We start from the raw sequence: 27688 nt of genomic DNA, 5'->3' as shown, positions 1-27688 counted from the left end.
CTGGGAGTTGAAGTCCACAAGCCTTAAAGTTGCCAAAGTTGGAGACCCCCAAACTTGAATACCTTCCCTTATTCTCTGGGATCTGTAAGAGACAAATGAAATTATGAGACGTCTGTCCTCTATATATTTTTGAGCATGCTTTCAGTTTCGCATTCCTCATTTTTTTAAGGATCCAGTCATGCTCCTGCAGTGGCTTGATTGGAACTCTTGAAACTGCACTGATGAGGATGATTCAGTTCAAATTGTGTTGGAAATGTTCTTGCTAGCAAAAATTGGCCAAATTTATAGGATTGACTCCAACTGTAGCTCAACTAGTCTCAAGCTGCAGGTAGGCTCACAATTTGAATTAAACTTTAGGATTGGTTTCTTTCTGGTGTATCACGTTCTGCCAAGCTCACTATTTGGGGTTGTACACATTGTATATAGATTAATAGGTAGGGTGCTCTTAATCCAATTATCGCTTCATACTATAAAACAAGGGTAAGCAACCATTCAGTAGCCAGAGATCATACTTAATTTTGATGATGGGTGGAAGAATTGTACAGTAGAAGTGTTAAGGTGAGTCGGATATATTATGTACTGTATGTGCAAAGCAGTGGTGGGTTTCAAAAAATTTTAGAACCTCTTCTGTAGGTGTGGCCTGCTTTGTGGGAGTGGCTTCCCAGCCATGTGACTGGGTGGGAGTGGCTTGCCAGCCATGTGACTGGGTGGGCATGGCCAACTTGTAAAATGTGGTGAAACTCACATAACAACGCTCTTGCTTAGCAACCAAAATGTTGGCTCAGAAACTGGCATTTGAAGCATGCAAGTCTTAAAGCTGTCAAGTTACAAGACCCTTGCACCCCTAATCCTTTAGAAAAAAAAACCCCAGGGGTGTTCAAACTTGACAGCTTTAAGACTTGTAGACTTCAACTCCCAGAATTCCTCCTCCAGTCATATTGGCTCAGGAACTCTGGCATTGAAGTGTGCAAGTCTTAAAGCTGTCAAGTTACAAGACCCTTGCACCCCTAACCCTTTAGAGAAAAAAACCCCAGGGGTGTTCAAACGTGACAGCTTTAAGACTTGTGGACTTCAACTCCCAGAATTCCTCCTCTCGCTCTTCATCTTGATGATGTGTGGACGGGGGAGGGAGCTGGAACCGGTTTTAAACAGCACTGTAGATTTGTGGAACCTCTTCTATAGAAGAGGTTAGAACTGGCAGGAACCCACCCCTGGTGCAGAGTTAAGATTGTTCTTTTCTCTGCTTTTCTTTGGGGAAATACTTTCTTTAAAAAAAGTTCTTCATGGGTTTCTTAAGTTTCAGACCTCAGACTAGTGGGAAATACCATTCCTTTATGGTAGTGAGGAGGTGGAGCACAAAAACCAGGTGGTTGATGCACTTTGGTATGCTCATGTGACACTTCTATAGGATGAGGTACATTGGCTACTAGTATGCGTCTGGGTACAAAGCAAGGTGCTGCTGGTCATCTATACCATATGTAAAAACCTTCAAAGTTTTACTTGATGCAGATCTGGTTATTTTCACAATAGCAATTGCACTTAGACTTATATACCACTTCACAGTGCTCTAGAGCTCTCTCTAAGTGGTTTACAGAGTCAAATCTATTTCCCCCAACAATCTGGGTCCTCATTTTATCCACCTCGGATGGAAGGCTCAGTCAATCTTGAGCCTGGTGAGATTCGAACTGCCAGATTGCAGTCAGCCGGCAGTCAGCAGAAGTAGCTTGCGGCACTGCACTCTAACCACTGTGCCACCATGGCTCTTAGAGGATCATCTCTCTCTAATTGTTTCTATTTGTCCTTAATAGGAGACAGGTTGGTATGTTCCAGGTCCCTTTTCTGTCCCCATACCTGTCCTTTTGGAAGAGCATCGCTTCTGAGATTCATATAGCCCTCATCTTGCTGACTTTTAGAGGGACCAGGCTGTTATGGGGATTGAACTGAGATGGAGTGAGAACCCTAGTTTATAGGCAGTCTGTCTTCCTCAGTAGCTTTGCTTTTTAATGACTGGGATTCTTTTATTTCTTTCTATTTTGATGCTTCAAATCCTTTTGCAAGCCTTTCACCCCCCACGTTGCTTAGTGAATGGGAGGCCTTAGAAACCACTGTTTTACTCACTAAATTAATAGTGGGTGTGGAAAATAAGCTACAGCACAATACACTAGGGTGTGCATCTATGTTGAGCACTGTGTTTTGTTTAAATGGACAAAAGCTGAGCAGTGTGTGCTGTCGTGTAAACTTGTCCACCAATGTGCGTAGGAGTTTTAATTTATTTTATTTTTTTACTTTGGGTTGCACCTTAGCCTGGAGACAGAAAGCTACCCAGTCTTTCTGACACCTAGACAATAAGCCAAGCCAAAGAGTGCTGCAGAGCCAGCACAAGTGTGCAAACTCTACGCTTCTAGAGTATACTGTTAAAGAGTCCTTTTCAAACTTGCAAGAAAATAGGCATTTTGAGTTAAAGAAGTACTGACTGGGGCAGCAGTTCTGTTTTGAAACAGCTTTTTAATTTTGGATCCAAAGTGATGCACCTCTCTAGAAGGTTTTGTTGCTCCTAAGAACCTCTGGATAGGAATTCATATGGACCTTTTTATGTTGAAGTAGCCAAATTCCACGCCTGTGAGTTCAACAGTTCTTTTTGACTAGAACGTCAAGCCTCTCCAACCAAGTGAGCCCCAGTGCAAAACACCCTTAAAAATGAGGAAAATATGGTACTTTGTTTTGTATACCAGAGATGAAGGTAAACCATGGTCCTTCCACCCCAAAATCTGCTCTGAATTACCTTAATGTCTCTTAACTGGAGTGTGAAGGTGAAGAATTGTTTGCCATTATTTTTTGTTAATTACCTGGGATTCAGAAATCCTTGCAGCACAGAAAGATTGTTTTACAGGTCCCATAAGGCTTACTTGGCCCAGACATTTTCAGATAGTCTATATATACCCGCCCACACATTTTTCTTTTTCCTGCCAGGTTGAGGGCAGAGGGTTTTTTTTTTCTTCCTGGAAATTCATTCCACGGTGCTGCATATTTTCCTATGTTTATCTTAGGAAAGTATATACTGTTTGCTTTCTTACAAAACATGATAAAACAATGAAAACAGGAGTCTTCATTTTCAACTGTCTTGAGTCCCCCCCCCCCCTTCATTCTTGTATTAACTAACTACAGAAAACAAAGGGGGGGAAAAGACCCAAAATGATAAAAGAAAATAAAAGTTTAAAAAAACATCCGAGGCATATACTTACATGCATGCATAAAGTTGTTCATTACACATTTCAGTGAATGGAAACCATAATTCTAATGGTTAGTGGATAAATTAGATTGATAAGTTATTGCTTAAACATAAATTGCTAGTAACATCAATTCTGCAGACTACTAATTAATTGGACCCACGTCTTTGTCTTTCCATTGCTGAACATTAAGTCATTTAGCTATAAATAAACTACAGAAAATCTACTTTCTTTATCCAGATGTCAACTTCCATGTGATAGGAATAAACTTCCCAAAAATATAAATATCTGAAAATACTAAATCTTAAAAGTTGAGTTAATACCTGTAATCATTTCTACCTTAAATGGCACCATTGTTGGATATTATAGAAACATGTATTTAAATAAAGCATTAATTTCATTGCATTTCCAGCAACATAAGCATTTACTCTGGTTTTTTTCCTACGGTATATAAAGAAAACCAAGTTGGTATCATGGTTAAAGCACCAAACTAGAAACTAGTAGCAACTTTGAGCAAGCCACTTTCTCTCAGCCCTAGGAAAGAGATAATGGCAAGCCACTTTCACAATCTTGCCAGAGACCAGGCATGAGTTGACAAATCCTCAAAGGCATTAAAAAAAGTCATAATAATAAAGTCATTTCTGAAATACTATTTCTTGTTGAAAAATATGTAATGTAAAATATATTGAAATTTGTGGTGGTTTTTGCATTAAAAAAATCAACTGTTGTGTGTTAGAATTACAGAGTGTTGTATGGCATTCTGGAGCAGTATATAAGTCTAAGTGGTATCGCTGTTGCTATTAAACAAAGGGGCAAGTTAATAGATGGGAATGGATTTAAACTTGCAAGTTTGTTGTGATCCTAGTGAAAGTTTGAGAAGCTAAGCAGGTTCTAAGCAGACTGGAAGTATCAGGGTGGTAGTTTAGACTGGGAAGCAAAATAAAATATTAAAAGTCCTAGAGGAAGGTAGTAGCAAATAGCTTCTCTACTTTTCCCAAGAAAGCAACTTTTCCCAAAAAAGCAATATGGATATGTCCGTGAAATCAGTAGGGGCTGAAGTTGACTTAAAGCAGACTGCAGCTTTTTATCCGATAGGTAGGGAAAATTTTAGGAGTTATATTTATAGGGAGTAGGCAGATCTAACCCTTTGGCTGCAGTCACAGACCAGGTTAACTCATAACATGATTTGCTTTTGTTTAATGTGTTGGTCATGTCAAGCTGTTATGGATTATTCAATATTAAATCATGAGTTAACATGATAGAAAAATTAGATCTTTTTCTCTGGAAAAAGGAAAAATGTCTCATAGAAGCTTTTCTTTGAATTGTGTGAGGCACTCCCATTGGCCTTAATTCATTTTTACTTCACAGGGGACATAATAGTTTCAGAACATCTTTTTCTGTGGAAGAGGGATGGGCAGAGTTCATACATCCCATCAAGCCATAATCTGTTTTCTTTGGGATTAATATTTTATGTGAATGTAGACATTGCAGATTGTAAAGCAGCTGGGGTCATTTTCAATATGCTCAAACCATGGTGAGTGAGTAACAGCTTAGCATATGGTGTGAAATTAGCTAGAAAGTTACATTTCTTCTTCCTTTTTGTCACCCACAGTGCCCAAATCTCTCCACATACTCCTACTTACTAAAAAGTGCAAATATAATCAGGACTCATAAGAATGAGCAGTGAAGTGTAGCTAAGAAGAAATCAATGTCTAGTAAGCTGTAGATTGTAGCATGCAGTTCAACCCGATTGTCACCCAGTAGCTTCATCCTGGGCGATAGTCTGCCTACTTCTATGTTTGTTTTGCCACCCCAATCAGCTTCTGAACTGGGTGGAGTGAGAAATGTTCTGTGTGACTCATGGACAAGAGGGTTGGTGTGATGGGACATTGCCTGCGATGGTTAGTTGTTATCCTCTAGTTTAACTCTGTCTGTTGATCTTTAACAGAAGGTGATAGTATGTTTTGGGAAGTAGTGCTCTCAGAACCCTAGGATGAAACTCTATTGCAGCCCCTCCAAAGCTGCCACACCCTTGCTGAATGGGGAATGTAATTGAATATATTTACGGATTTGAAAGGTAGTTGTGCTTGGTGTTTAGGGAATGGTACAGTTTGTGAACCATTTCTCTTGAGAATTTTCCCAGTCCTCAACTTCCTTGGAATTTTTCTGGAAGAGCAAAGCTTTTCTGGTCAAAATAAGTTATCTTTTTAACTTTACTTCAATGTAAGTTCTGATTAGGGTTTGTTAAATTGTTTTGCCTTTTAAGGATCCTACTTTTGCTTGATGCATTTTGCTTTTAAACAGATTTTTTTTTTAAAAAAAGTTGTTCTTTTGTTTTGTTCTTGTTTGATTCTGGTGCTTTCTGATTTATATTTGTCTCTTAAATCATTTGCAGTGTTTCTGTGAGAAGTGTGGTAATTGCTGGCTAATTTCATGATATAGTTGAGTTGGGAAATCTCAGGAGGCCCATCATTTCAGTCTTTATGATCAACTAATATTTCAGTTGTGCAAGCTAATGCTATAAAGTAATTATTCTGCTTTTCAATTTAGAAAGTTAACCATCTAGAGAATTTCCAGGCTTCTCTTCTTTGAATAAGAACGAATTGCGCGAGAATTGGTTTTGATAAACTGTCTCTCAATTCTATTTCCTTTCCAGGTTCCGTTCAGCCCCACCGACTCCTGGTCAAAAGCCTCTCTTCAGAACCCAGTCCTGAACATCGCACACCAGAAGCCCCCCAACGACTCGTCTCGGATCCAGGACCTGACCACAACGAAGAGGAAATTGCCAAACTTCGACCACTCAAGCGTCCCCCAGGACCAAAACCTCAAGGTATAAGCAGGGCTTCCCCAACCGGTTCCCAGAAGTCTGTTGCCTTTGGCATGCTAGCTTTGAATTATGGGAGCTGAGATCAAGTGCTTTCAAAACATTTTGGGGTTGAGATGGTTTCCCTACTTCTTCCTTGAGCCCAAGATTAAGATGTGTGTCTTATGGAATTTGCCAGTCAATGCTGCCGGAGAAGAAAGTTGGCTGTTGATGCCTTTCTAGTCACGAAGTCTAGAGCCCAGCGTACAATCCAACTCTCTGAGGCTGTAGACCATCCCTCCTGCAAGGCTTTGCCCAGGCCTGCAGGATGTCCTAAGAGTTCCTGCTAAAGAGTAACTTTAACATGATGACCAAAGGGAAAATTAATTACAAAATAGGTAAAGGTAAAGGTTCCCCTCGCACATATGTGTTAGTCGTTCCTGACTTTAGGGGGCAGTGTTCATCTCCATTTCAAAGCCGAAGAGCCAGCACTGTTCGAAGATGTCTCCGTGGTCATGTGACCGGCATGACTAAACGCCAAAGCGCATGGAACGCTGTTACCTTCCCACCAAAGTGGTCCCAATTTTTCTACTTGCATTTTTTACGTGCTTTTGAACGGCTAGGTTGGCAGAAGCTGGTACAAGTAACAGGAGCTCACTCAGTTACACGGTGCTAGGGATTCTTTCTGATCGACAACCTCAGCATCTTAGCCACTGAGACCACCCTAATTACAAGACACAGGAGGGCAATTTTTCATAGTTGCATGGAACAAATGTATTTTAATTAAAACTTACACATAAGTTAATTTAGATCAAATTGACTGTTTATTCTGATTCCATCCCATTTCCTTCTCCTGGACTCACTTTCTTTTTTGGAATGCAGTCCCTGGCATCTCAATTAAAGGGCAGCTGGTGGAGCCCTTGGCTGGAAAACAATTGGCATATCCTTCTAGAAGAATGGCCAGTTGTCAAATTAATGCAATACTTTTCCAACCAGCATTGACATAAAAAGCTGCTTATGCTAGAGTCTAACTTGAGGTACATGCTGGTCCTTTTCAATATAATGGAGTCCAGAGTCCCGGCTCTTTGCTCTGGAACAGGGGAGTTAGGAGTTTCAGTGCTGGGATGGGATGGGCAGTGTGGATCAGATGATAAAAATGCCAACTTTTGGAAGTAGTCCTTCTATTGGTTGCTTCTGTTAGTAAAATGTATTGAGTCTGTTTTAAAAGAACAATCTCACTTCCTTTTCCAGTTCCTCCCAAGCCAGCTTATCTGCAGAATAGCCAGCCCCCGCGGTTTCCTGAATCGATCCCCCCACCCCCATCACGACCCCTCCCAGCTGACCCTCGCCTGGGCCGCAGCCCTCTGTCAAAAGATGGAGTGGGCTCCTCGTCTGCCGTCTCCTGCCTCATTGAGAAGTTTGAAAGGTACGAGCTCAACTAGTATGTGAGACCCTGTTTCTCCTCCTGCAGCTGAGTTGGAACACATACACACACACACACACATGCACACATACCCCTAATTGTAGAGCAGTGTTTCTCAACCTTAGCAACTTGAAGATGTACAGACTTCAACTCCCAGAATTCCCCAGCCAGCAAATGCTGGCTAGGGAATTCTGGGACTTGAAGTCCAGACAACTTCAAGTTGTCAAAGTTGAGAAACACTGTTGTAGAGGAAGCATGATTTGTATTCTTGAAGATGTAAAGTAGTAGTGCTTGGCATCATTAATGGGAGATTTCTACTGACTTGGGATATATTGAAATGATAACTAGCACAAAGGCCTTTGTTAAATGACAGACAAAACAATAAGGATTAATTCTACTCGTGATTGGTTAGATATAATATCCATATTGAAGACCCTTGCACATTCATGCAGTCCTGGAGGTTTTACACATGGTACAATTCAGAAAAAGTTTTTAAACTTCTGCGCTCTTCCCAGTCTTGAATAGATTTGGCATCCATGTATTCAGATGCTTCTCTCTTGTGGCTTTCTTTCTTTCTTTTTTATTCATCTACAAACTATTGTATGAGGGTGGATTGTGTAAGCAGATTCCGCTTTCCGTGGCATCATGCGAAGAACCTGATTCATGCTGAGATAATTTGGGGTGTATGGGAGGTTGCAATAGCAGGTTGAAGGTAACACACTCTGCATTCTACCACATTTGAGGTGTCCCGAGTTTATGTAAGGAAGATCTGGAGGATGGTAATCTTATTTTAGGTTGCATTGTTATGGATGATACAATGGTGCCATACATGTTAGGTTTTGGGCTGTTGTCTGTATCATAAGATTTTTTTTTAAAAGGATGAATAGTTGGCCTAATCATGTGTGCAAATAAGTATTCTATTTTTAGACCAATGCTATTAGTACAGATAGTCCTTGCCTTGACATTTAGTGACTGTTCAAAGTTATAAGGGCACTGAAAAAAGTGACTTATGACCCTTTTTCACACTTACGACTGTTGCAGCATCCCCATGGGCACATAATAAAATTCAGCCGCTTGGCAAGTGATTCATATGGGTGATGGTTGCGGTGCCCCGGGGTCACATGATCCCCTTTTGCGACCTGACAAGTAAAGTCAACCGGAGGGGGGGAGGAACCAGACTCATTTAACAACCATGTAACTAACTTAACAACTGCAATGATTCACTTAACAACTGTGGCAAGGAAGTTCGTAAAATGGGACAAAACTCACGTTTTGAGTTCGACTATGGTCGTAACTCAAGGACTACCTGTAGCGTTGGGCATGAACTCACTAGACGAATCTACTAACTTTTCTAGGAGAGGTGGAACCCTAGCAAATCTTGCCTACTTAATCCAGCATCTGTTCTTCATTTCCTCCTCACTAACCTTGGCTTTCCTAATTGGGTTGCTGTGTTCCTTTTAGGGAACCTATAATCCTGACGACATCTGAACACACTCCCTCGCCGTGTCCCAGCCCAGACCTCCAAGCCCTAGAGATAAATTCTATGGAACCTTCGTTAGATCGTCCACCTTCATTGGAATCGGCAGAACTGTCTCATAAGCTCCTGGACCTCCTGGACTTGGAAGGAGGGCAAGCGGCTGTCGGAAATGCTGTCTGCTTGCCGCCTCATGATGGTGGGAAACTGGCAAACCGGGACAGCGGCATTGACAGCATCAGTTCACCGTCTAACAGTGAGGAGATTTGCTTCGGGCCTGAGGAAGGTACAGGGGAAGGTGCTGGACCACTGGCACCTCCAACCATCATCAAGTGCAGCTCAGCTCGTGATTCTGAGGGGGACAGTGACATGGATGATGGCAGTGGGGATGAGGCTGAGCTGCTCTCTGACCTTCCACCTCCACAGACCGAGAAGCAGGATTCTGATGAGGTAAAGGGCTGGATGTCAGCATTCCAAATATCATCCAGAATTAAATCAGAGTTCAAGGCATAGCTTTCATCAAAGTTCCAATTTAACAAGAGAGACATGTTGGTACATCTGTGGAAAACCCGAATCTGAAAGCTTCCTGGGGTTCCCACCCAGTTGAAAGTTCAAGATCTTGTCCCCTTACCCACTAGTCCATCACATGGTCCAATCTTCCTCTGCCACGCTGGCATTCCCACCCATCTAGTTCCGGTCAGGTGCAGAGGGGCAGAGATAAAGAATGACCTTGGGCTTCTAGAAAGGAATGTTTTATTTTGACAATAACACATTTTACTCCTTACTATTCCCCCTCCCAATTACCCCACTAATGAAACAGCATAGAAAAATGAGAGAGAGAGTGGCAGGCCAAAGATCCTAAAAGGAATATGACTGCAGGCCTGACAGGCGGCCTCTCCTCAGAAGAAAAACATTTCCTGAAAAGAGAACAACATAAAAGTTAACACAATAAAATTAACCATCTCTCCCCCCCCCCACCTCAGGGGGACCCTTTCTCTTTTCAGGAAACATTTTTCTTCTGAGGAGAGGCTGCCTGTCAGGCCCACAGTCATATTCCTTTTAGGATCTTTGGCCTTTCCCAGGGTTACAATAATGGCCCTTTTCTCCATCGCTTCTCCCCGAGCCTGTATTTTTCTGTCAAGCTTAATGTGATATTCTTTATTTTTGATTATGCTTTGTAAAGAAAAACAGAATGAAGATGGAAGGACACCTGTTAAAGAAATAGCAAACCTCTGTTCCGTGTTGTAGGCATGACTAGTGAATGTTTTGGCTTGTGTCACTTCTTGATTATGTAGGCTCAGTTTTTAAGGGCAGACTCAGATGACCCAAAATGTACTTAAAGATACCAGTAGATGTCAGGCTCCAAAAACTAAGAAATACACCTAACGATTCTTCCAAGCAGATTTTTCTTTTCAATGTTTTACAGCTATATGCAGAATCTTGCCAAACTGAAGCAAACTACTACCTCTTTGAAAAATATACTCTGGGAACTATTAGGGAGGGGATTTCTTCCCCCTCTTCATATCACACAAACTATCTGAAATGAGTTTCTCTTACGCCTCTGGAATATCCCCCCTCCCTCCTGAATCTGGCTCATTACATTTCCTCACATCAGATCCACAAAACGTCATCTGTTCCTCATCATGTTTCCTTCCCCATCTTTAATTCTTTCAAAAATATTCTCTTCCATCAAAAACAAATTAAATGGCATGCTGAAAATTCCTCTTAACATCTTCATGCGCAACAATGCTTCAGGCCTCATGTAAATCCCACAGGTATTCTTAGGAAACAGAAATGGAAAAGTGATGGATTGTTGTAGCTTCATCATTTCTTCAAATAACATTTCCCAAATTATTTCCCAAATAAAAGAAACTGTGGTAATAATGAACATTCTGGGAGTGGGGCATAGTGGTTAGAATGAATGGTGAAGTGCAACCTCACCAATTTGTCTTCTGCCTTTCTAGGAGAAGGCAAGTCCTCCCACAGCAGCCATTTTTAGAAGTGTGCTCACAACCTGCTCTCTCAATTTCCACTACATCCCTGGCCTCAAGAGATTGCCTGCTATTGGTTTATATTCACTCACAGAATATAAAAGTGTGTATAATCCATTTTGGTGACAGTGAGAACTGAATAAAAGGATGAGTACAGCATATTTTTGTACAACCATTGTTCATTTGTAATCATTGGAATTCTGCTTGAATGCAAGGGGCAGAGAAATAGCTGCTGCTGAGAAACAGACAAAATCCTGGGGTTAGTCTTCATAGCACATCCTGATATATGAAAAAAAAATAAGAATTTGGTTCACTCCCCATTGCCAAGTGGCTTTCAGCTGATCTTTTTTCTCTCTCTCAACAGATGACGGTTCCACAAAAAGTCTTCAGAATTGCCAATGAGCTTCTCCAAACAGAAAAGGCATACGTGTCTCGCCTGTACCTACTAGACCAGGTAATAAGAGTGATGTCTAGTAGCCAAAACTACATGAGCATGTACAGTTTTTAAATGGAAACTTGAGGCAAGCATAGTATCATTTCTGCAAGTCATGCCAATTGAGGAAATTAACAGGATGGTTAGATACTGCCAGAACTGTGGGATGTACTTTTCTGTCTCCATCAGATAATAGATTCCAACTTATGAGCTGATAAGAAGGGTTATATAATAGATATTTAGAAGATAAAGCATGAGGTAGGGTTTGGGTAGTTCTCTGCCAATCTCTGATAATACAGAAAGTCGCCAAGAGAGAAGATGGTAATAAGTGTGCCCTGTTGCATAGGTCTTCTGTGCCCGTCTCATGGAGGAAGCACGCTGCCGAAGCTCTTTTCCAGCTGACGTGGTGATGGGCATTTTTTCCAACATCTGTTCCATCTACTGTTTCCACCAGCAGTTCCTGCTCCCAGAATTAGAGAAAAGGATGGAGGAATGGTGAGGAAAATGGATTGGGAAGGGGTACGGCAGTACTGTTTTAATTTTCTTCATATGTTTATATTGATTAGTTTTTCATAACATGCCCTTGAGGTAAAAATGTTGCCTGCTTTGAAAGAATTCCAACAGTTTGCCAAGAGACGTGTTGCATTATATTTGGAAAAAAAGAGGTGTGTCTGTAAGAGTGTTTTCTTCAGTTATTTGAGCGATCTTAGTTTGCTAATATGAAATATCCTATATGATTCAATCACACCTTCTATATGAGGACTATTTGCCAGTTCCACACTTCTGTAAACCTGTTGCATCAGCTGTTTTTAAGAACTTGGCCATTTAGTTTTGGCTCAAGTGTGGTAGATTCAGAGCCAATGTAGAACCCGTCTTTCTTCAAAATGAGGTAGCTCTGTGAGCAGTCTTGGTTTTCATAACAAACCTCCTCCTTATTGGTATTACAAATTCAGTAGAAAAGGATAATCTCTTGATCATCTTCAAAAGTTCGAAAGTAGTTCTACTTTGGAATGGAAATTCTAGAAAACTGTAAGTTCCTGTATAGGTTTAAAAAAAAAGACTTTAATCCAGCTTCTTGCTCAGTGCAGAACCTGTAATACAAGACCCCTGAAATGACTATCTAGACCCAGGGTGTCAAACTGGAGGCCCGCGGGCTAGATGCGTCATGTGCAGGCCAGGCCCACCCCAGTTCCGTGAACGGGAAAACTTTTGCGATACATCACGTGATGGCAACTTGATGCTGCGAGTTTGACACCCATGATCTAGACTCGGAAGAAAAGAGTTCACCATCTCCCAAGACAAGTTGTTCCAGATATTTCCATTGGGATCCTTTGTTCCATTGTTGTATAGTGAGGCTTTCAAGTATTCTCTTGTCTCCTGCCCCTCAGCTGCCAGATCAGCCCTGCATTGTCTTTTTTCTAAGGTATTAAAATTGTTGAGCTTGATGCTTCCTGACTTTGTCCTCTTTTTTAATGTTTCTGCTTCACCTCCTTTGACTTTTGTGACAATTCCTGTTCTGTCTATAGGTAACTTCATCTTTTCAAACTTCGTATCCTCCAGCAATTTCCAAAATAACCTGCCAGCATATAATCCACAGTCAACCTTTTTGTATCGAACAATGGGGTTTTTAGACGTATCTTTTAACTGATTATTTCTATTTTTTAAAAAACGATATTGTTATTCAACATTTTCCAAACATTAAAATTACAATTACACTTTCATAGCTTCCCGCTATCGGTATTTCTTTTTTCTCATTTCGGGTTTAACTGATTATTTATTAAATCGTCACTTTTTGTTAGTTCTTAAATGTAACCTGTTGTGGATTCACATTTCACAAGCTATATTTGCTGTGGAACTTTCTGCATTCTTCCAGTGTTGTTCTATTTCTTCTATTAATGTGGGCTGGCAGTGGCCACACGAGCTCCTGCTCGGTGGGGGGTGTTGGTGCTGCAGCAGCGAGATGAGACGCTGGAAGGCATCCCCCTCAAAATAAGACCTAATGCCACTTTTGGAGGAAAAAAATAAGACCGGATCTTATTTTCGGGGAAACACAGTAGATACCAGTAATTTTGTAGGTACTGTGGCAGTGTTGCAGCAGAGGAAATAAAAGCTGTTTGATAATATGCTTGCGTGGGGTTTGGAGCTGAGGCACCTCAGGCCAGAAAAGGATTTGTCTCCTGATTCATATAAATAACAGAATAACAGAAATAACAGAGTTGGCTATACCTGTCCAATTCTGGGATCACTGACTAGTCACTCATTTCCGAAAACAGGATTGCAATTTTACCCCAAAATAAAAAGTAAACCAAACCAAGTTGGGGTACCAGATTAGGTAATATACTAAAGAAACCATTTCTGGTTAGCTTTGCTTCTTGTTCTAGCGCAGGTGTGTCAAACTCGATTTCATTGAGGGCTGCATGAGGGTGGTGTTTGATCTTGGGGGGAGGGGGGCAGCTCAACATCCTGCAGTCAGCACGCAGTCCTCTCGGGCTCGGTTTTTGGCTGCGACGGCCTCCTGCAGTCCTCTGCCAGTGAAAACGGAACCTGGGAGGGCCGTGTGTAGAGCTTGCCTCCCGAGCTACATTTTCACTGGTAGAGGTACCACAGAATGGGTCATTCACTGTTTCCAGGGTGGCCCCGCGGGCCAGATCCAAGCACCCCATTGGCCAGATGTGGCCCGCGGGCCTTGAATTTGACACCCCTGTTGTAGTGGGAACAAATGTCTTCCCAATGTCTCCCTTTTTCTTAAATATTTTCCAGGGAGTCATAGTTCTTGGTAAATCTGCAATTCTAAACCTTAATTGAAATATTCGTTTTATGTTTCTTATTTTTGTAATGTGTCTGCAATGGTCCCGACGCTGTGAAGGACTTCCTTCCTCACGGTATTCACCTGTCTCCCTTTTTGCATTTTGTAGAGCTGTAAATAGATCTTTATCTCATCATGCTTTTAGCCGCAATTAATTGTGCATATTTATCTCTAGTAGTATGATTGTCCTCCCTTTATTATTACAATAAAATAATTCCAGAAGGCTTTCATCTTTATTTTTGGAAGTCAGAAGGCTTGAGAATTATGAATCTCCCTAATGTTAGCATTCTTGAGTTCTAATGAATAATTATTTACTGTAATTTACCTTCCAGTTAAAATTTGTAGTAAAATTTTCCCTTTGATGGGAAAGTACTGAACCAAGTCCTTTGTAGAGTTCTACACAATACACTAAGCCGTGGCTTCACAAACCAGAGTGATTTAATTTGTTATACTGCACAATAAGAAATCAGCATAGTTTAGCTGGCATTCTATGTGCAATGGAACCCGTGAATGAAGAGTCTCATGTTTCTTTTCCCTTCCTATATTATTTCAATTTCTCCCAGGGACCAACACCCACGAATTGGGGATATCCTGCAAAAACTGGCTCCCTTTCTCAAGATGTATGGCGAGTACGTGAAGAACTTTGACCGTGCCATGGAACTGGTAAACACCTGGATGGAGCGCTCAACACAGTTCAAGGGCATTATCCATGAAATACAGGTTGGTCACCTGTGTTTTTTTTAGGCTAGTTAGACTTTGTGGCAACAATGTGCCTCTCCTACTTTCCCACCCCTCCCCCACCCCCAAACAAACAGCATAATCTAATAGCTGAAACTATATAGGGAATGGACACAATCTTGTTCCTATTTTAACATGGAACCAACATGTCTCCTCCAGAATATTGAAAGAATATTATATGCCGAGGAGTAACTTTGCTTGATTTATGTGCCCCCAAAGAAAAGAAGCAAAACCTGGTGGGTGGGTGGATGATTATTTCACTATATCCACCTTCCTGTGAGTATTGTACAGCATAAATAAGAAGGTGTGATGGGAAGCCATTGCTTAGCAATGAGGATTCCATGGAACAGTCCAGGTTTCACTTTGTGGCCCAAGATCCAAACAAAATCTGTGCATTTGGAAGGATTTATTGGGAAAGAGCAAATCCTCATGGATCTCCTGGGATGTTTGACTCACCCTTGTGAATTCTGCCTTCAGTTGCTTGGGTCTTAGTTCCCTGCAAGGGCAGGCATTTTGCCCTTGGAGAGCTGCCAGGCAGACAGTTCTCTTGAGATCCCTCTCTGTTGCAGCGGGAAGAGATATGTGGGAACCTGACCCTGCAGCATCATATGCTGGAACCGGTCCAGAGAATCCCTCGCTACGAGCTGCTTCTGAAGGACTATCTCCTGAAACTGCCCCAGGACTCGCCTGACTGCAAGGATGCCCAAAGTGAGTGCAGCTCTCAAGGGATGATGATAGTAAGGAGAAGAAAAGGAACAGTATCCTAGTCCACAGCAAGCATGGGAGGGGAAGTAGAATGTGACATAATGCATTATTGGCTCCTGGGTCATTAGGAGATCAGTAACATCTGGAAAATTGAAAGAAGTGTCAGACCAAGGCAAGGCAGGTTCAGAATTCATTATGCTAACAGTGATCAGTCATAATGTTGGCTAGTTATAATGGCAGCTCTCCACTCCATTGGGACTGTGCAATGTGGTGAGCTGCGTTTATAAAAGGCGCTCCTTCTTTCTCCCCCTCCAATGAAATTAAAGACATATTAATAAATTTCACAACGTTTCCAAATCTCAGATTTGGGCATTTTTTAATGGGGATTCCTGGGGCTGGAAAAGATGACTGAAACCTGTCATATGCACGGGATGCTTCTAGTTCAGCACCTGGGAGTTAGGGACTGCTTTCTAGGAACTGGAGTGGCTTCGCTTCTAGCTACTAACCTAGCTAACCTAGCCATCTATCCTAGCAGTCAGCATGCTTGAAAGGAATCCATCAGGCCCCACTATGCATGACTTTTGTTTGAAAATGGTTATAAACTGGGGTATGGCCTGTGCTATTCCCTGTAGAGTAAGGCCAGTAAAATAATGTACATTCTTTTTTTTTAACTCCTCTTACATAGAATCCCTGGAACTTATTGCAACTGCTGCAGAACACTCCAATGCAGCCATCCGCAAAATGGTAAGAGTGGGTAGAATGATAGTTATCAAAGGCCAGCTGTCTGGATTTTCTTTTTCTTAGGAGTAGGAGTGTATTGGGAATGGATTCAAACTGATTCCGCTCCTTGTATCTTTCTCTATTAGTACCCCAGAAAGTGGAATACAGTTCAGAATCACATCCACATTTTAAAACCATGTTATTCTTCCCCAAACTATGTGTCCATGTCTGTTATAGCTTATAGCTTGAAAGTTTACTATCTCAATTTCAAGACTAATAACACAACCAGAACTGAATATAAATATTCAGCTTGCTACCAAATATCCATTACCTTTTGCTCCCAATGGACAATCTTTAAATTGTAAGATCCTTCAGCACAGGAAATGCTCTTTTTGCACACAGGGCCTGAATGTGAAAAGTTTTAGGGTCTTTTTGTTTTAATTTTGACTTTCATTGTTTTAAAATGTATTTATCCTACTTAATTGTTTGGATCAGGATGGGTCATCTGGCCTTCAATTAGACAGGCAGGCAGTATGAAAAGTTTCTTCCGGAGAAGTAAAATAAAACTTGACAGCTGCAGGCAGTGTTGAATTACAGAATTCTGCTCTCCTTGTTCAAGATATTTATTATTTTTAGAAGACTGTGAGGAATGAGATATGATGAACAAAGGTTACTGGGAGTGAACCCAGCTTTGTTTAATGAAAAAAAAAACCTCTTTATAATTCAGACCTTGACAAACTGGTACATCAAGTTAGATGGATACTATGTCGATTATAATTAATAAAAGAATCCCTTTGAAAAGCACAAGTGTTTTCTATGGGTTTTATTCCTTTATGGGTTCTTACCTATTGGGGCATGTCTTTAACTTGTCAGTTGATTGACTGAGCTTGTCAGTTGACAGCTCTGGTTCAAGACCTGAGCACCGCGCAAATGAAGTGAACTCTTTCTTGTCCCACCTCGCAGTTTGAAAGCATGTAAATGCGAGCAGATTAACAGGTACCATTTTGGTGGGAAGGTAATAGCATTTGGTACGACTTTGGCACATAACCATACTGGCCACATGACTAAAGAAATTGTCTTCGGATAACTCTGATTTCCCCTAGCCAAGAAAAAGAGATGAGCACTATTCTCATTGGAACACGACTGACAGGGAAACCTTTACCTACCTTTACCTCAATCTATTGCCTATTACCTCCAGATCACCCATTCGCTGCAATGACCAAGTTCTGTTTTGGATTTGGATTTCCTACCTAAGTTGCATAGTGTATCACAGGTGGGGAACCATTGGTCCTCCAGGTGATCCAGAATTCTAATACTCAGTGGACCACAACTGATCATTACTGATGTGGGGCTGGAAGGGAATTATAGTTCAACAATATGTTGTTCATATTATATTATTTCTTTCAACACAATAGAGTTGTGTAGCAACTACGAACACATGTTTTACTATAACTTTTCTTTTAGGAAAGAATGCACTCACTGTTGAAAGTGTACGAGCTGCTTGGAGGTGAAGAAGACATAGTCAATCCCACCAACGAACTCATCAAGGAAGGGCACATCCTGAAGCTTTCAGCTAAGAATGGTACCACTCAGGACCGTTACCTGATCTTGGTGAGAGACAGGATGGGAGTCTCCACCCACTATTATTTTGGCTTACATTTTTAGCTATCAAACTTGGAGAGTTTTCTCAGGAAAGATCTCTGCTTCTTACTGTTATTTCTTCCTCTCTTTCTTTTGGTCCAGTTCAATGACCGATTGCTTTACTGTGTACCAAAACTACGTCTCATAGGCCAGAAATTTGGAGTCCGTGCTCGCATAGATGTGGAAGGAATGGAGGTAATGCAAGAAGAAGCTGTGTGAGAATTAGATAAATGTTCACAACAAGTAAACTGTTTGAGTCACATCCACCCTTTTGGAATGAGATTGGGGAAATATTGATTAGCACATGCAGTGCAGAGAGAGGCAGAGAGGTGGATTCACTAAAAGTGCCAACATATTGATAATAATAATAATAATAATAATAATAATAATAATAATAATAATAATAATAATTATTATTATTATTATTATTATTTTTATTTGATTAGCCGCAACCCTCTCCCGAAGGACTCGGGTGGCGTACAATCAAAACAGATAAAATACAGATAAAGACAAACATACATACATAAAGAATAAAGACATATACATGTGCATGGAGGAGGTAGACTCATAAGTGAAAGACAATTAAAAAACACAATTTAAAATCCCATTAAATAAAATTACTGAATTAAAAAACCCATCAGGAGCGTTATGAAGTTATGATTGAGCCAGGCCGGCTATTTGGAATAGGTGGGTCTTGAGCTTTACACGGAAGGAGCAGAGGTCAGTAGTGGTCCTAATATCCGGGGGGAGGTCATTCCACAGGGCTGGGCCCGCCACAGAGAAGGCTCTGCTCCTAGGTGCCGCCCCATGGCACTGTCTGGTGGACGGCACCTGGAGAAGTCCCTCTCTGTGCGAGCGGATGGGTCGTAGGGATGTATGGGGCAGAATACGATCCCGCAGGTAACTAGGTCCTGAGCCATGGAGCGCTTTAAAGATCGTAATCAAGACCTTGAAACGCACCCGATAGACCACAGGAAGCCAGTGCAGCTCGCGCAGGAGAGGTGTCACATGGGAGTACTTAGTACTCCCCATAATCACCCGTGCGGCCGCATTCTGGACCAACTGCAGTCTCCGAGTGCATTTCAAGGGAAGCCCCATGTAGAGAGCGTTACAGTAGTCCAGGCGAGACGTCACCAGCGCATGGGTGACTGTGCGTAGGGCGTCCCGGTCCAATAGGGGGTGCAATTGGCGCACCAGGCAAACCTGGTGGAACGCCCCCCTGGCCACGGCTGTCACATGGTCATCCATGGACAGCCTGGCATCCAGGAGGACGCCCAAATTGCGCGCCCGCCCCACGGGGGCGAGTTGAATGCCCCCTATGGCCAGAGATGGGATTAACTGGTTGAACCGGGGGGCCGGAACCCACAGCCACTCCGTCTTGGAAGGGTTGAGCTTGAGTCGGTTGTCATTGGACAGTAATAAAAGCACAAAATAATATAAAATGGGTCTGAATAAGCTAGGTGTGTCTTATACTTCGGAGTGTCTTATACTCTGAAAAATACGGTAATAACTGTGGCAAGAAAATTCGTGAAATCGGTCAAAATTTACTAAACCACTGTCTCTGTTAGCAACCTAAATTTTGAGCTCAACTGTGGTCGTAGGTTGAGGACTACCTCTACATTGCCCCAAGTTCCTTAGAGGAAAGACAGGCTAGAATGGCAAATAAATGAGTTGAGAGATAAATATTTTAAGTAAATAAATGGATTGTGATTGGGAAAACCATTTTTCCAAAGCAGGGCCACAAAGTTAGCTGTCATGCGTGCAAATGTTCATTTGGGAATGGGAGTTGCCCTTGGCAAGGCAGCTGAGGAAAGGGCCACTTGCCTGTGTGAACCAGCTTTGTGCCTCTTTTCTTCTATCTAGTTAAAAGAGACCAGCAGCCTCAATGTGCCTCGGACCTTCCTTGTATCAGGGAAGCAGCGATCCCTAGAGCTTCAAGCCAGGTACAGGTGGAAAACTTAGTCTCACCTCTTTGCTTTTCTCAAAGTAAGTGAATTGCCTTCTATTGAGCAGCTCATCTTTATAGCTCAGTGATTCTCCTTTTCTGTTTGTTTTCCATTGGATCCCATGCATAAGAATTCCGTTGTCCTCACATCTTGGTTCTTCTTGCTCTTTCTTCACCATCAAATTCCAAAACAGACAAATGGAGCAATCCTCCCATTAACACAGGATAAAACGCACACACACACACACATCCCACCACTGCACTTTATTTTTTTTTTGAGATGCAGCTATCCCAATAAAATGCCTTGGGGAAAACAATGATCTTTCTCTTTTAGGACTGAAGAAGAAAAGCGAGACTGGATCCAGGTAATTCAGTATTGCTTCTCAAGCTATATATTGCTGTGTTTGTTATTTATTAAACGCATTTGTATAGCTACCCAATTTACACATAGTGACTTATTTGTACAGACCAGTAAGAAAACAAAGGAAGAGTTCAGATATTGTTACAACTATATCACCTTTCTTGCAATGTTCAAATCCATGTTTTTTTTAAAATTTAGAAGAAGGGGAGTGAGTGAGATTTCTCTTAATTAGCACGTGACAGGGTATCATTCTAGATATATATTTCTCCATTTCAACAATTTTAACATGTGTGGACTTCAATTCTAAGAATTTCCCAACTAGCATGTTGGCTCAGAAATAGAAATAGCACTTAGACTTACATATCGCTTCATAATGCTTTTACAGCCCTCTCTAAGAGGTTTATAGAGTCAGCCTTTTGCCCCCAACAATCTGGGTCCTCATTTTACCCACCTTGGAAGGATGGAAGGCTGAGTCAACCTTGAGCCTGGTGAGATTCGAACTGCTGAACTGCAGCTAGCAGTCAGCTGAAGTAGCCTGCAGTCCTGCACTCTAACCACTGCACCATCTTGGAAATTCTGGGAGTTGAAGTCCACACACCTTAAAGTTGCTGAAGTTAAGAAACACGGATCTAGATTCTATTAGAGTGGATGAGTTTCTTAGGTCCAGCAGATACTGGGAAGGATCTTTGATCAAACGGGGGGGGGGGGGGATAATCCTGTCTCAAATTAATTTTTTGAACGTCTATGTTGGCACTGTACAGACTACTTTCAGGCCATGCAGATCCAGAGCATTAGGCATGTATCTGTGAAGATCATATGTGTTATCATGCACCTTAGTACGTGACAAACCTTACACCTGTACCAGTAGTGTGTTCTGGATCCTGTTCCAAACGTATCGGCGTTGTCCACATGGACGCGCGTAGCATGCGTGCACAGTGCATGCATGCATCTTACCGTCCAGCGCAGAGCATTGCGCAGGCGCTGTATGCGCCATGCGCGGAAGCACCGAAGACTTAAAAGACCAGTAAGGAGCATGGGCGGGCGGGTGAGTGGGCGGCCCCTCCGGAGCACCGTACCAGAATGGTACCCGGTGCTCCCGGCAGGCTCCGATACACCCATACCCGGGCGTAACTCCTGCAACCCACCACTGACCTGTACCAATGTGTGTTCCCTTTTTCACAACAAGAAGACAAAACTAGAGACGAGAAATATTGCTGCTTTCACTATAACCCATGATGTGCCAGACAGACTCTGGGTAGAGCACTGTGTACATAGGAACTCATTAAACCTGGTTTTACCCTTGCTTCACCGAAAAGGGCTGGCCTTCTTTCTTTTCCCAGGTCTGCTCGCTCTTCCTGCGTCCATTTTGTAATCAAAGACATATCATTAAATCTATAGGCGATACAGGCTACAATTCAGAAGCATGAACAGACGCTGGAAATGTTCAAGCAGATTGCCAGCGAAGATGAAACACCGCCTAATTCACCAGTGAGTCACAGTTTTGTGTGTGTGTGTCAGGGAGAGCTAGAGGGAGAGGGAGAAAATGGGCATGTGCCTACATCTTTGGTGAGACAAGCAAAAATTCACTGATTCAATGTCTATGTCAGTGTGCCTCAGCTGAGAGATGTCTGGCTAGATTGGCTGTAGCCAGTATTAATGAAATTAATGAAAAGACAAAAAAATCTGCAGCAGCTCATTAGAATTATGTGAAAATAAAAAATGGTATTGTGTATCTTTCTGCTGATCAGCAAGATTTCTCTTAATTTTGCATAAGTAGTTCTAACTTTTCTTGGTTATTCCTATGGGGGCGTTTTCCAACCTTGGCAATTTTCAGGTTTGTGAACTTCAACTCGGTTTTCTTCAATGGCCGGGCTGGCTGTGGAATTCTGGAAGTTGAAGTCTAAACACTGGAACTTCCCAAGGTTGTAAAACAATCTAGAGTGGTGTTCCTCAATCTCAACAATTTTCAAGATGAGTGGACTTCAACTCCCAGAATTCTCCAGTCAGTGCCTGGGGAATACTGGGCATAGAACCTGAGAAACGCTGCTCTAGAGTATGCAATTTTACCAGGTATTGTTTCTATAAATTCTTTCAGTAAATATTTGTGCTGTTGCTAGACACTGCAAGTTTGTGTTGTTTTAAATGAGGTTTCCTGAGAATTTGGATTAGTCTCTGAGCCACAAATATTTGCCAGTGTTACATCTCCATCCCAGGGGTGGGTTACGGCAGCCGCTACTGCCGGTTTGCTCGTGGTCGTGCTTCGCGCGCATGCGCAGTACTACAAAAATGCTTCTGCGCATGTGCAGAAGCCAAAAACAAGATGGCAGCGCCTACGGGAGAACTGGTTCGGGGGTGGGTGCAGGTTCCAGCGACCCTGGCCACCAAACCACTACCATTTCAGGGGAACCAGTCTAAACCGGTAGGAACCCACCACTGCTCCTTCCCCGTTGTAACTTTAAATATAATATTAGTTTGTCTGAGCACTGAAATATACATATACTTTATTAATATGATTATGAATAGGTTTTAATTCCTCCTCCCTCCTCTTCCCCTGCCCCATATTTCAGGGTTGTGAATTGGGGCGAAGGGCACCCACGCCAATCCGAGAAAAAGAGGTGACTTTGTGTATGCAATGCAAAGAGCCCTTCAACGCTCTCACCAAACGGAGACATCATTGCCGAGCCTGTGGCCATGTGAGTGTTTTTCCCTTCATATCTCTCCACACACCCTAATCCCCTCTTCCCAGTTTCCTTTGTGGAGAGAGGCAAGGTACAGCTGTCAGCTTTGCAATTAACTTGTGTTAATAAGAGCTACTTCGGTCTGGTCTCCCACGATGCTTGTTTTTTTTAGTGCTGACCATAACGCCTTTCTGTCTGATTTGTCTGCTCTGGGATGTGAGCATCAGGAGGTGTGCACTTCAGCCATAGTACAGGAGGCCTAGATATCAAGCCACTATCGCGTAGCTCAAGCTTATTATACAGGATTATTATTCTGGGGTAAAATTGAAGAGAGGGTTGGTACAAATGTTACCTTCGGCAGCCTAGTAAATTTGGAGTGTTCTGAGCTGTTTAAAAACGTATCCAATTTTGTGATAACATGAAACTTTGCCTCACTCTTTACCTCATTCTCTGAAGCCTCCAGGTCCTCCCACTAACCACTTTGACATGTGTTCACCTACTTAAACCAAGTGAGCAGGAGAAAGGGGGAGCAGGAAGTTCTGCGTGTTTTGTTTTCTTCCCAGAGAAGACCCTCCAACATTCATTCATTCATTCATTCATTCATTCATTCATTCATTCATTCATTCATTCATTCATTCACCACGATCCCTGCAGACTTCTAGGATACACACAACAACAACAACAAAATACAATAAAAACAACCTAACAAAGACCTAAACAAGTACTGTAGACGTTCCAAACTATTGACCTGATCCACTGCTGAATGTGTGTCTCATCTGTTTCAATCGGTGTAACCAGAACAAGAGTGGACACAATTCTTTTCTATGTGGAGTCAACCCTTGATACATCACTGCCCATTGGATTAGACCAGTGTTTCTCAAACTTGGCGACTTTAAGTCCTGTGGACTTCAACTCCCAGAATCCCCCAGCCAGCATAGCTGGCTGGGGAATTCTGGGAGTTGAAGTCCACAGGACTTAAAGTCGCCAAGTTTGAGAAACACTGGATTAGACACTATCCAGTGCTCTTTGGAAAGGGCTACGGTTCCATCTTGAACTTGTTCAAAAGCACCAAATATTCGGCATAGATCTATAAAAGCACAAGCAGAGATCTCCAAGGACTACTCGTTGCAAGGAAATCAAATAGAAAATGTTGAGTAATCGGTACAGATAAAAAAACAATAAATTTAAATTCTAAAAGATTAACCACGGATTAAAACAATATCCTGCCAATAAAGAAGTATAATATATTTGCCCTTAGTTGATCGACATTGTCATTTAGAATATGGGAGCACTACACACGATATGAGTTTTCTTAAAAACAGTGAGAATGTTTTCACTTTGTCCTACAAATGGTGTCAGACAGGAAAGGAGAAATGGGAATTAGCTGATTGCCCCGATAATCAGGGCAGAGAGCAGATGGTCTCAGTAACACCTTTGCCACAAGGCCCAAGTTGTTTTAGACTGGGAGACTATGGTAAATCTCTCATTAAAATCTATAGAGGGCAACCCATCTGGGAGACTGATCCAACTCCTCTCCTGGTGCATGGTGACAAGAGAAGAAGCAGCTGCAAATTCAGGCATCCGCTTCAAGTAGCCGTCTTAACTTTTGTCTGGAGCGATCAGCATTGTTCCAAGGTTGGAGAACAGACTGAAGTTCTTTCTTGCCAGCCTGCCTGAGTATGGGAGAGAACAGCAATTGAAGGTCCAGTGTGGAAGAGCCCTAAAACTTCCTCTGGATCAGCGGTTCTCAACCTGTGGGTCGGGACCCCTTTGGGGGTCGAACGACCCTTTCACAGGGGTCGCCTAAGACCATCGGAAAACACATATTTTCCATGGTTTTAGGAACCGAGACACCGCTCCTCTATGGTTGGGGGTCACCACCACAAGAGGAACTGTACTAAAGGGTCGCAGCATTGGGAAGGTTGAGAACCACTGCTCTAGATGATCTTGGGTGCCTACCACCTATTGATGGCAAGTTGTCTCCTACAGGTTGTTTGTGGAAAATGCTCAGAGTTCCGGGCCCGCTTGGTGTATGACAACAACCGGCCAAACCGTGTCTGTACCGACTGTTACTCCATGCTTCATGGCTCCCCTGCCAGCCCTGTGCCCCACCCCAACACACCCCAACGCCGAAAATCCATTCTGGAGGTAAGAGTAGTACTTCTATCTAAGGCTGCCTTTACTGTATTTGTGCTGTGATTGCTTATCTTCCTGTTTTTATTAAGATGAGACTTCCTTCTAAGCCTCATGCCACAAATTTTACTTCAAACAGGGTTCTTACTCTTCAGCAAACATCCGCTCTCCTTTTAGGCTACAACAAAAATAAGTCAGTTTTGTAACTGAGTTCTAATGAAAGCTTGTGCATGGAAGAGAAAATATGTACAAAGCATTTTCTTCGGACCAGCTATATGCTGGATTTCTTTGATAGGGCACTTTGGAAGGAGTTTATATTATTTAAATCTATTTCTTGCAGCTCTTTATGCAAATTTTCTTTGGTCTTATGTTCCTTGCCACATTCTCCCACCAAGAATACAATGTCTGTAGGATCCTCATGAAGCTCCGATAACTTTTATTGGCAAAGATACACAAAGAATTCAGAAGATCTGAAAGTGCATGTTTTTCTTTTCCACATAAATTCTAACATCATGAGACATTGCACCCTGAAATGGAGAACAAACATGTTTGCTTATTAGCAAATGAAAAGAGAAGATGTGTATTGGTATCAGGCTTGTGAAAATCCAGAAAAGCCAAATAGTATGTTATTATATATATATTTTTAAGCCCACACTTGAAGATGGCAGGTGAGATCCTGCCGAAACGTTGCAAAGACAATCTCAACCTTACATGGGAAAAGACCCGATATATATATGTTAGAAATTTTCCTGATTAAATTTCTGGATGTTGGCCAAATACTGAATAATAACTCTGAAGGTTTTTTGTCTCGGCTGGCTGAGATATTTTTGAAGGATTCCAGAGAGTAATCTTGAACATTGTTTTGTAGGGAGAGTTCCAGCAGGAGCAATGGCAACAGAGTAGAGAGAACTTGGGGGGAATCTTACAATGTCTCTCTCTGAAACTCCTTCACTTCCCCATCCCTCATTTTCTCTTCCATTTGCCCGCTTCTCATCAGCTTATCCTATTTCTTACTCTTTCTAATTAGAACCTTATGCGGGTGTTATTTTAGATATATATTTTGCCTTTGACTGACCAATTGGAATAGATATAAGCCATTTCTATATTTACAAAAGGCTACATGATTGCTTTAAGAAATTTTGAAAATGCTAGTTTGTCTATCTGTCTCTATGTATGGCAGATTAGGTTGGTATTGTTCTGACCTAGGCTTCCCCAGCAGCACGAAGCCTCGTCTTCATCTCGATAAACTCCTTTTATTTAATTTACAGTGAATTCCTCTCCAGCAAAGTCCTGGCCGGCAGTCTTTCAAGATAGTTCACAATTACCGACCTTTATCAGGCTTGGAGAGAGGCCAGGCCGATATCTTTCAGACGCCACAATACTTGACAAGAATGCAGGAACGAACTAATTGCCTCCTGCAAACACCCCTCCCCTTTCGCTCCTCTTTTATTCCCTATGGGAGGGGCCATTCACCATCCACCTGTGGCCTTACTCCCAAGTCGACCCTTGTTCTTTAGCTGTTCCCTTTGTCTGGCAACTCTGTGCATGTGCACACCGGGAACAGGCTCCAGCTGTTTGTCTGCCTCACTGATGTCTGACTCTGAACGCAGCTGATAACTGTCAGAGGGCCCTGGCCCCATCTCTACCTCTGATGCAGAGCCCTCATCAGAGCCTTCCCCAGACTCCAGGACTGGCCCATGTTCCTCCCCAACCTCCTCACTGTCCAAATCTGTTGCCAGCTCTGCTGGCCGCTGGCGGGACACAACAGGTATTTTTTATAAGATCTGTGGTTGAATGAAATCTGACCCTTGGTTGTCTACCATCCAAGCCAAGTGATGAGGAACCTGTGACTTCCTAGCCTTGATGAACTATAACCCCAAGCAGCTCCACAGGCATGATCAATACTATGGGAGCTGTAATTCAGCAGCAGTAGGAGATGAGGAAGAAAAATCAGATTCCTCGTCTGTACTCTAATTCAGGGGTGGGGAACTACGGTATGATCCCTTTATGACCTGTGGACAGCAACTCCCAGAATTCTGTGAGTTGAAGTCCACAAGTCATAGTCGTCCCGTCCCGTTCCCCCCCCCCAGTCCCCCGCTGCAATTGCTAGATTTCGTGCATTTGTGGTGTAGCACATAAAGCAGAGATCTTGGTGGGTAATACCTACTTTTCCGGTCTTCTTGCAGAAACAGGCCTCCGTGGTGGCAGAAAATAGTGTGATCTGCAGTTTCTTGCACTACATGGAGAAAGGAGGGAAGGCTTGGCACAAAGGCTGGTTTGTCATCCCTGAAAACGAACCTCTGGTGTTATACATCTATGGAGCTCCACAGGTATGGATGGGGGTGCCTCTCTGCCCCTCTGCCATCTACTTTTGGTTCCTTACTTTAACATAATCTGGAAGACAGCAGCACACCTTCTCCTTTTGTGTAAGAATGCCAACCCCATTCTAGGGTTTAGAGTAAGACTCCTACTCACACATTTTAAAGGTGCAGGTGGGCAACACTCAAAGGTTGCACTTTTCCTCTTTTTAATAGACACTAAGTGCACAGCAATGACACGGAGTGTGAGTTCAGTTGGGGATGCATGGTAAGCACCAAAAAGGCCCAGTGC

The 27688-nt window shown here is 42.4% G+C and overlaps 1 protein-coding gene across 3 annotated transcripts in view; it reads left to right on the top strand.

Annotated features, from left to right (window-relative positions):
- The window catches only part of FGD1 (FYVE, RhoGEF and PH domain containing 1), a 72315-nt gene that overhangs the window by 40969 nt on the left and 3658 nt on the right, over positions 1–27688 (top strand). For all 3 annotated transcript variants that reach the window (XM_081941787.1, XM_081941788.1, XM_081941789.1), the window contains exons 2-17: positions 5884–6057; positions 7282–7456; positions 8915–9377; positions 11283–11372; positions 11698–11846; positions 14721–14877; positions 15465–15603; positions 16286–16344; positions 17785–17931; positions 18064–18156; positions 19825–19904; positions 20241–20271; positions 21666–21755; positions 22835–22960; positions 24935–25093; positions 27265–27408. In XM_081941787.1, coding sequence (XP_081797913.1) covers positions 5884–6057; positions 7282–7456; positions 8915–9377; positions 11283–11372; positions 11698–11846; positions 14721–14877; positions 15465–15603; positions 16286–16344; positions 17785–17931; positions 18064–18156; positions 19825–19904; positions 20241–20271; positions 21666–21755; positions 22835–22960; positions 24935–25093; positions 27265–27408 — 2276 coding nt within the window. The remainder of the gene's footprint in view (positions 1–5883; positions 6058–7281; positions 7457–8914; positions 9378–11282; positions 11373–11697; positions 11847–14720; positions 14878–15464; positions 15604–16285; positions 16345–17784; positions 17932–18063; positions 18157–19824; positions 19905–20240; positions 20272–21665; positions 21756–22834; positions 22961–24934; positions 25094–27264; positions 27409–27688) is intronic.

Source organism: Natrix helvetica (assembly GCF_964273705.1).
Source record: "Natrix helvetica genome assembly, chromosome: 1".
In the NCBI taxonomy this organism is placed as follows: Eukaryota; Metazoa; Chordata; class Lepidosauria; order Squamata; family Natricidae; genus Natrix; species Natrix helvetica.
Note: the sequence above shows the minus strand (reverse complement) of the source record. Positions and strands in the feature narration are given on the sequence as shown.